This window comes from Apodemus sylvaticus, chromosome 21 (assembly GCF_947179515.1).
Source record: "Apodemus sylvaticus chromosome 21, mApoSyl1.1, whole genome shotgun sequence".
Lineage (NCBI taxonomy): Eukaryota > Metazoa > Chordata > Mammalia > Rodentia > Muridae > Apodemus > Apodemus sylvaticus.
This window is the reverse complement of record NC_067492.1, coordinates 53,117,295-53,127,321: the sequence shown is the minus strand read 5'-3', so window position 1 is coordinate 53,127,321 and position 10,027 is coordinate 53,117,295. Positions and strand designations below refer to the sequence as shown.

The window sequence follows — 10,027 nt, the reverse complement described above, 5'->3', positions numbered from 1 at the left end:
TTGACTCAACAGTCAAAGAAAATGCAAAATGCATAAAGCTGGTAACCCAAAACATCCAGGAAATCCAGGACACAATGAGAAGGTATAAAAGAGAACAAAGATTTATAACTTAAAGGTCCAGTAAATATCTTCAACAAAATTATAGAAGAAAACTTCCCTAACCTAAAGAAAGAGATGCCTGTGAACATATAAGAAGCCTACAGAACTCCAAACAGATTGGACCAGACCAGAAAGTCCTCCTGGCACATAATAATCAAAACACCAAATTCAGTAAACCAAGAAAGAATATTAAAAGCAGTCAGGGAAAAAGGGCAAGTAACTTATAAAGGCAGACCTATCAGAATCACACCAGACTTCTCATTAGAGAAAAAAGCTAGAAGATCCTGGGCAGATCTCATACAGAACCTAAGAGAACACAAATGCCAGCCCAGACTACTATAACCAGCAAAACTCTCAATCACCATAGATGGAGAAACCAAGATATTCCATGATAAAACCAAATTTGCACAATATCTGTCCACAAATCCAGCCCTACAAAGGATAATAAATGGAAAATGCCAACACAAGGAGGGAAACTACAAGAATGTAATCTTCTTACAAAAACCCAAAAGAAGATAGCCACACAAACATAAAAATAACATCAAAAATAACAGGAAGCAACAATCATTATTCCTTAATATTTCTTAACATCAGTGGACTCAATTCCCCAATAAAAAGACATAGTCTAACAGCAATATTTTCCATGTAAATCTTCAACTTTATCAGAAAATGTTTATAAATCCACTTTCAATCAACTTAGGAATACTTTTATGCCTACCATTATTATATCTATATAAAATTTTCCACAATAATCTTCAATTTTACCATGTTTTCTACATTTTCTACAATTTTCTCAGAAATATTTTCCATGTAAATCTTCAATTCTATCATAAAATGTTTCTATTTTATTTTTCAATTAATTTTGCAATGTTTTTTATGTCTACGACTTTACTCTTTAATTTCCTTGAAAATTGTCAATTTTAAGGTGTTTTTCTATATAAGTCTTCTATCTTATCAGAAAAATTTTCCACATAAATCTTCAATTTTATCATAAAATGTTTTTACTTCCTTTTTCAATAAAAGAACATACTTTTCAAACAACAACAAAACAAAACAAAACAAACAAACAAACAAACAAAAATCCAAAGGGGGATTCCCTAATGAAAACTATGGACGTAAGTGATCAACTACAGCAGCACTGGTTCATTCCTGCACCAAGAGAGCTGTACTGATGCCAAATGCAAACAGTGGGGAAACTGAATGGAGAGAGAGGAAAGAGGGCATGGAGAACTAATACAGTTTTGGATTGCTTTTCTTGTGAACTGCTCTAAAACAAACAAACAAACAAACAAACAAACAACCCAGCTATAGAAAAAGATGAATCAAGATAATTTAGGCAGGAAACTGATCTAACCAGAATAGGTCCAAAGGTAAATGAACTTTGTTTCCACAAACCCTGGGAAGCATTAAGAGACTCCACAACTGGGGACCCAAACACCTTTTCCTGTGTTTATGACATGATAAGGTTGATTTTCTTCATCATTTCCAACCATGGGTGTGCCACCTCAGCACACCAGGTTTTACATTAGGACACATTAGGGCCGGGCTCTTTGTTACCTAGTGCTCTCTTAGAACTCTCCCCGCCACCCAGGGATGCCGGCTGCCCTGGCTTTACCCAATCAGTGTAGATGGAGTGCAGTCTCCCATGAGTGTGGCTGTGTGCAAGGCAGGAAACAAGTTGACAGGATGGGAACCTACTACAGTTACACAGACCAGAGGTGATAGCACAGAGACAGCAGGCAGAGGTGGGTAGAAAAGTGCCACCGTCTTCTGCACGATTCGCAGAGGGGCAAATGATACACTCAACAATCTCATTATTGAGATGTTGGTGGGAAGCGTGACAAAAGAATAGAAATAACTTCAGAGTGTTTGTCCTGAACAGCCAAAAGACAGTGCCATATTCAACAGAATAGAAGACTATTATGGCAGCACAGGGTGGGATTATCCTGTTCATTCTGTGTCTATTACAGTCTATTAGCCACCTGAGTGGGACTGCCAAGTAAACAGAGGCCATGGGTGTGTGTCTTCTATGGGTGTGTGTCTTCCATGGGTGTGGTATGTGTCTTCCATGGGTGTGGTGTGTGTCTTCTTCTGGTAGCCATGCAGCACACTGCTCCTTGGCTCCTGATTCTTCTGAAATGCAGGCTCCATCAGACCTGGGACTTCACCTGTTTTGTTCACTGCTGTATATCCAGTATCAGGCTGCAAAATTTTGCCAGAAAGATCAAGGATGGATGAGAGAGTTGTTTAGTAACTAAAGGAGAGTGATGGATTAGACTCTACCATGGAATATGTCCGAGTGAGGAAACTGCCGCCTGGCAGTTACTAAAGAAAAATTTGTTGTATTATAATACAACAGACATTCTACAAAGAGCTGTTTCAAATGAGAAGACAGGCTAGGTGGTGGTGGCACACACCTTTAATCTCAGCATTCAAGAGGCAGAGGCAGGTGGATCTGTGAGTTTGAGACCAGCCTGGTCTATAAAGTGAGTTCTAGACAGCCAGGGCTATACAGAGAAACCCTGTCTCGAAAAACAAAACAAAGCAAAGTAAAACAAAACAAAACAACAAACAAAACAAAGAAAAAAGAAGAGACACTTGCTAAGATTCTGTAAACTTTCATTTTCTGTTTAATGGGCCAACATAGACCTTAGCTTCTGGATTGTTTCTATGAAGTACTTGTTGGAAATGTGGTGAAGGTGGAAATTAGAACTGTTTCTATGAGTAAATTATTGCCAGTCCATAAACAAAATACACACTGAAGCCTGTGTATTCAGACCTATCATGTTCTGAATAAAAAAATTACATTTTATAAGTAAAAAATGCATCTTTTAAAAGACAGTGGTCTAACGAACAAAACTGTGTTTATGTCCTACCCAGGCATGTGTGGGTGTGTGAGACCCAGCAGTGCACTTGACCACTGACGCACAGGGGCAAGTATTTCTCAGTCCAGAAATTCAAACAACTGGAACTTGATGCAGTTTTTAATCTTGATTTTGATACTTAATTCATTTTTAAGTGTAATAAAATATCATGCAAATAATTAAAATAGCTAGCTTTTCACCAATTATCTGACGGAAACTCCAGCTGACTTGTGGGTGGCCCTATAGCTGAGGACTAGAGCAAAATAACACTGCCCTGGGGTTGTGTGTGGTTCCACAGTAGAGCACTTGCCTAGCGTATCAGAGGTCCTGGGCTTAATATCCAGAGCAAACAGTAAAAGCAAAGCAAGCAAACAAACAAACAAACAAATGCAAACACACAAACAAAAGAACACCTAAGGGAGTAAAGAGAAAAGTATAACACTTCCAAGTGCAGGACTCTTGGCTCCAGCTGGGACAAGGCTGCTTCATCAAATCATCCAACCTAACAGATCCTTCCTGTAGCTACCTTCTCAGGCACGGCATCTCCCGGAATTTGTAGTGGTAGCTAAGTTGCCAGTATGGAAAGCCTGAGATTCTCATGTGTAAGAACTGACCATGGTGGGTTGTATAATGAACAATCACCTTGAATCCTCTCCCATTATGTGTTTTGGCACAAACACAGGGCATTCTAAGATTATACCAAATCTATATGTATAAAATATATACACAGACAACCACAGAGAATTTGGCTAAACAAAATGTACAATTATTTATATATTTATATACACATAAAATAAAAGACATTTGTCATTCTCACAGTCTGTAAACATCTGGGAAAATGCCCAGCAGAGTCACCATGGGCCCTTTGAAATAGTGACCACCGAGGAGTTGGGACAGGATGAAAATTTAAGTTTGTCTAACAATCAGAAAGGAGCAAAGAGTTAAAGGTTCACGGCAGGTGTAAGTACATCTTACTTGACACAATCAGCTCATTTGGCCACTTTGAAATTGTTTCCTGTCTAGAAAAAGGAATGAGCAGGAAACCTGGCAGCCAGTCATCACTGTCAAAGGAGACATGCAATCTATATGTGCGACTGTTGGGAAACTTGTAGAAAACGTCCAGGCCCCTCCAAGGCCCCCCAGCAGATTTTTCCTAGGCACGTTTCAGACATGGGGCTGGAAGTCTCAGCCATGCTGCAGTGACACATTTAAACTGCGGGACATGGTTTCACATTAAAAAATACATCAAAAAAGACCGGGCTTATGAAAAATAGAACCATTTGATCCAAGTTTTATGTGAGTTATTGTTACCTGGAGGCGAGTCCCTCGACTGAGTGCAGGTACCTCTCCCCACTCCTGCTCCCACCCCTGCTCAGCTCCATTGTTGAGTGGGAAGCACGGAGCATGTGCCATCTTGCCCAGCTCCCAACTATTGTTATTTTTAATTTAACATAAAAATATGCTCAAGCCAGATGTCATGGCACATGTCCTTAAACCCAGCACTTGGGAGGCAGAAGCCGGAGGATCTCTGTGAGTTCAAGGCCAGCCTGATTTACAAAACAAGTTTCAGGACAGCCAGGGCTACACAGAGAAACCCTGTCTTGAAAAACAAATCCAAATCCAACCAAACAACAACATAAAAAGAAAATACAGGTTCTTAAAAATTCTTTGGCTGGCAACTGTTAAGCGGCTGTGGAGGTAATGGGTCTGTGTCTGTGTCAGCTTTGGAAATCATGTTTTCCAAACAAAACAGTACTGTAGAAACATAACCAAAATCCTCATCAGATGCTCTCCCTACCTCCTCCTCTTCCTCTCTTCTTCCTCTTCTTTTTCAAAATACATGTAAAGAAGATGAAACGATCATTTCTAGACTACCACACAGTCACAAAAGACTAACACTGAGTGACATTTCTAAGAGTATTTTAACCTCACAATGTGTTTGGTTATAAAATAATAATAATAACGAATCTTGTCATAACTTTTAAATACTTTTTGTCTGTTTGTGTTTTGTGAGATTATGTAGCCCCAGCTTTTCTGAACTGTGTAGATGAAGCTAACTTTGAACACCTGGTCATCTTTCTGCACCTCTCCCATTCTAGGATTATAAGCATGGGCCATCAAACTCAACATGATTTCTAGGGCGTGGTGGTGGTTCTTACCTTGTGGGTTGCCAATGACCCTTTCACAGGGGCAGACTAAGACTATCAGAAATATCAGATAACTATAACAGTTCACAACAGTAGCAAAATGATAGTTATGAAGTAACAACAAAAATAATTTTATGGTTGGGGGTCACTGGAAAATGTGGAACTGTATAAAATGTTGCAGCATTGGGAAGGTTGGGAAGCACTGCTCTGGAATCTTAGGAGGAACAGTTCTACAGAACTGCACGGAAGCTGGTCATGAACTTGGAAACTCTGTTCATGCAAAGGTGGTAGATATGTGGCTTCCTCGAACCATCTCCTTTCTCCCTCAGCTCTCCTAGTTTTCAAGCGTTGGAGATGACAATCGTAGTATGCAAATCATACACAGAACTCAGGAAAGACCCATTGGTTGTGTCGGGGACCAGTCCACCACGTGCTGTTGGGAGGGCAGGAGAGCTTTTCTTAGGCTGGACGTTGAAAAGGAGCAGGGGAGACGCTTGGGAGGTTTTGGGAGCGCAGCTGCTGTGTGACCGTTTCCGTCCAAGGACTGGAAGGCACACTGCACGGTGTTGACGGAGGGTTAGTTCATGCTGTCCTTGTGGCTGCTCCGTTCCGTGTTGTGGTTGTTCTGCTCCTGGTTCTTCCACTGGATACTTGTTCCATTCATGGGGACCGAGGTCATGAGGCTTTTGGACTGGTGACAACAGCAACAGAGGCATGACTGCGAGTGGGGAAGAAAGAGAGAGTGTAAATTGCTTCGCCGGTCTGCCCAGCCATTTTGAGTCACACATGAAAGCTTGGTCCTCCAGTGAGGTATGCGCATGGGCGACTGTGGACTGCCATGGCTTGTCAGAGCCAGACAGAGGTTAGGAGCAGAGATCTTTTGCTTTTCATTTGTGTTCTTCACGTTTAAGCAGTGCTGGTTGGAGGGGGCGGGGGGGGGCTATTCCAGTGAACGGGGCATATGGAAAAGACCCCGGGGGACCTGCCTCTTCATCAGTGCATCTCTTACGAGGTGCTTGGCATCTGTCAGCACTTCAGCTGACCCTCACTACAACCCCAGCGTCGGGTACTGTGGCCATCTCTTTATGAAGGACCATCGTGAGGCCCAAGGCTAGGGAAAGCAGAACACAAATTTGAAGCAAGGCTTCTCAAGACTGGGTTCTTTCCCTTGACCATTCCCTTGGGTGAGTGTTTAATTTCTGAGGATTTTTAATGGGAATATTTCCTTGCCCTGTAATTAATATATAAAGTAATCAGCAGGTGACATCAAGTGCAGCGTGTGGGTATACTGGTTAGGCCCCGGGTGTGAGTGAACCCATTTTAGCACCAGCACTTTGTGGTTTATAGCCTTTCCAAGGAGACCTCAAGGCCATGGTGCCTGAAACTCTGTTTTCGGCTCTCACCTGTTTGTGCCATCTTCTGGGTAATACGTGTGTGTCTGCTTAGATCATGGGTTCTGTGAGGGCAGTTACTGGCTTTCCTTTTCAATCTTTTTTAAAAAAGTATTATTTATTTATTATTATTTATATGACTATAGCTGTCCAGACACATTCCAGAAGAGGGCATCAGATCCCATTACAGATGGTTGTGAGCCACCATGTGGTTGCTGGGAATCGAACTCAGGACCCTTAGGAGGAGCAGTCAGTCAGTGGTCTTAACCACTGAGCCATCTCTCCAGCTCTCCTTTTTAATCTTACAGAGTAGCTCACTCATACTGGGTACTTATTGTCTACATGTCTGTCTGTCTGTCTGTCTGTCTGTCTGTCTATCTTTCCACATTGAATTCTACTTACTGGATGATTACTTGGTTCATCAATTTTTACGGTGAAGTAACTGAGGGAGCTGGAGGGGGCACTGACCACCTGTGAGTGAAATCATTAGCAGATGTCGAGCTGTACTGTCAGCAAAGGTTCCCCTGACCTCTACTCTGTTATGCATAAAATGTACTGTGAGCTAAAGTCAAATATCTTGGTCCAAGATAACACAACCCAGGAAACATTAGGGTTGTGCTAAAGTCATTCCAGAACTAGAAACTGAGATGTCACTAAGACAGAGGAGTTCCTACCGATATTGTGGGTGGGTCTGGAAGGAACTCTGAAACAAGAAAGATGACTACAAGGGAAACCCCAGGAGTACAGATGCCCAGAGTGGTAAGTATTCACTTTCCTTGGAAAGACTGTTATTTATTATTTTTCAAGATTTATTTTTAGTTTGTATGTTTGCCTGTACATGCACCAGGAGTACGCCTGGGGTCTAAGGAAGCATTGAATCCTCTGGAACTGTGGTTACAGATGGTTCTAAGACACCATATGAATGCTGAGAATGGAACCTGAGTTCTCTGCGAGAACAGCAAATGCCCTTAACTGCTGGGCCACCTCTCCAACTCTGAAAAAGGTTGTTATTAAATGCACCATTTCATTGCTGTTAGTGAGAACCTTCTCAACCCCAGAGCTGACTTCTGTCTGAGAGCAGCCAATGTCTATGACAATGAAAGGCATGAACTGGTTTTCTGGACTTACGATGCCTTGTGTTTATATCTGAGCCTTCCATTTGAAGAGAGGCAGTAAATTAGATTCAATTAAGTCAGTCCTCTAAAGTGTCACCTGACTATGTACTGCTTGTCTGCTCTGATGACAGTCTTGACCTTCTTTCTAGGTAACAAAAAGTGATTTTCACTTCTTGAATGAAGAGGAGGGTATCTGATCAAAGCAGTAGTAAAATTGAATTGGCTGTGTCTGTTTGCTATGGAGTACTCTGATTTGGTTGCCAGAGAGAGAGAGAGAGAGAGAGAGAGAGAGAGAGAGAGAGAGAGAGCGAGCAAATGTCTTACCTGAAAACAATTTTTGAATTTCTTGCTCACAAAATATAGAGCTATTGGGTTTATGCAAGAATTCATGGTTGCCAGGTTAATGCCGATGTAATCCATGAGCAGTAAGAAGCTGGAGCAAAAGAAAACACGATCGTTAGAACACATTGCTTTAGAATCTGCTGTGTGGCGTTTACCACCAGGTCAGCATCTCTCCTGGCTGGAAGCAATGCCTTATGGCTAGCAGTTAGGATTTTTTTTTTAATTTATTGATATGTTTATTTACATTTCAAATGATTTCCCCTTTTCTGGACCCCCACTCCCCGAAAGTCCCCTTCCCTCCCCCTGTTTTCCCACCCAACCCTTCCCACTTCCCCGTTCTGGTTTTGCCGAATACTGCTTCACTGAGTCTTTCCAGAACCAGGGGCCACTCCTCCTTTCTTCTTGTACCTCATTTGATGTGTGGATTATGTTTTGGGTACTCCAGTTTTCTAGGTTAATATCCACTTATTAGTGAGTGCATACCATGATTCATCTTTTGAGTCTGGGTTACCTCACTTAGTATGATGTTCTCCAGCTCTATCCATTTGCCTAAGAATTTCATGAATTCATTGTTTCTAATGGCTGGAGAGATGGCTCAGGGGTTAAGAGTACTGACTGCTCTTCAAAAGGTCCTAAGTTCAAATCCCAGCAACCACATGGTGGCTCACAACCATCCTTAACAAGATCTGATGCCCTCTTCTGGAGACAGCTACAGTGTACTTACATATAATAAATAAATAAATCTTTTTTTTTTAAAAAAAAGAACGAAAGCAGTTAGGATTTTATGAGAAGCACTGTAGGATCAATGTCTTGGTTAACGGAATAACCTTGTGCACTGCCTCAGGAAGGAAGTGGCTAGATTATAGGCAGGACTCACACAAACTTTGGGATCAGTGGTAGGCCGTATCAGCTAAAAACATATGATTAAGTATACAATTTTAAGTTTCAGAATGTATGAATGCAAAAAGCTGCAAAACTCTAGCCTTCTTAAGGAAATGGGCCCCGTGACTCGTACCTGAGCAGTTCACACCGGTTCTTATCCATCTCATCATACACGGTTTTCTTCAAAATGCGGCTTAAGTGAAGAGGGAACCAGCATAGGGCGAAGATGACAACCAAGCAGAACACGGTCTTCGCAACTTCTCGACGCTAGGAGCCAGGGTGTGCAAACAAGGGTAAAGGTTAGTGCTGTCACATGCAGGGACAGCGGCTCACGAGGAGGGAGGAGATGCCATGGAAGAGTCTGGAGAGTGACGTCACATTTGAAGAGCCAGAGTGCGACTATCTGACGGGAGAGGCATTAACCATGTTTTTGGGAACTTGCCTGCTTTGAAATGTCCCGAGGACAACAGTAGAGGCCTATGCTAGGAGGAAAGCAGGAACTGGCCAGTCAACACCGTGTGTAAGCATGGGGGTATGTGTGTTTGTGAGTCTAGGCATGGGAGCATGTGTGTTTGTGAGTCCAGGCATGTGGCCATGTGTGTTTGTGAGTCTAGGCATGTGGCCATGTGTGTTTGTGAGTCCAGGCATGTGGCCATGTGTGTCTGTGAGTCTAGGCATGGGAGTATATGTGTTTGTGAGTCTAGGCATGTGGCAATATGTGTTTGTGAGTCTAGACATGTGGCAATGTGTGTTTGTGAGTCTAGGCATGGGGGTATGTGTGTTGTGAGTCTAGGCATGGGGGTATGTGTGTTTGTGAGTCTAGGCATGTGGCCATGTGCTTTTGTGAGTCCAGGCATGTGGCCATGTGTGTTTGTGAGTCCAGGCATGTGACCATGTGTGTTTGTGAGTCCAGGCATGTGGCCATGTGCTTTTGTGAGTCCAGGCATGTGACCATGTGTGTTTGTGAGTCCAGGTATGTGGCCATGTGTGTTTGTGAGTCTATACATGTGGCCATCTGTGTTTGTGAGTCCAGGTATGTGGCCATGTGTGTTTGTGAGTCCAGGCATGTGGCCATGTGTGTTTGTGAGTCCAGGCATGTGGCCATGTGTGTTTGTGAGTCCAGGCATGTGGCCATGTGTGTTTGTGAGTCCAGGCATGTGGCCATGTGTGTTTGTGAGTCTAAGCAT

At 42.5% G+C, this 10,027-nt stretch overlaps 1 protein-coding gene across 1 annotated transcript in view; it reads right to left on the bottom strand.

The window, feature by feature from the left end:
* Nucleotides 1-3,707: 3,707 nt before the first annotated feature.
* The window catches only part of Ednra (endothelin receptor type A), a 69,000-nt gene continuing 62,680 nt past the window's right edge, over nt 3,708-10,027 (bottom strand). The window contains exons 6-8 of the mRNA XM_052166888.1: nt 8,974-9,107; nt 7,941-8,049; nt 3,708-5,828 (exon numbers count right to left, since the gene is read on the bottom strand). Of these exons, the coding sequence (XP_052022848.1) occupies nt 5,688-5,828; nt 7,941-8,049; nt 8,974-9,107 (384 nt within the window). The 3' untranslated portion in view covers nt 3,708-5,687. The remainder of the gene's footprint in view (nt 5,829-7,940; nt 8,050-8,973; nt 9,108-10,027) is intronic.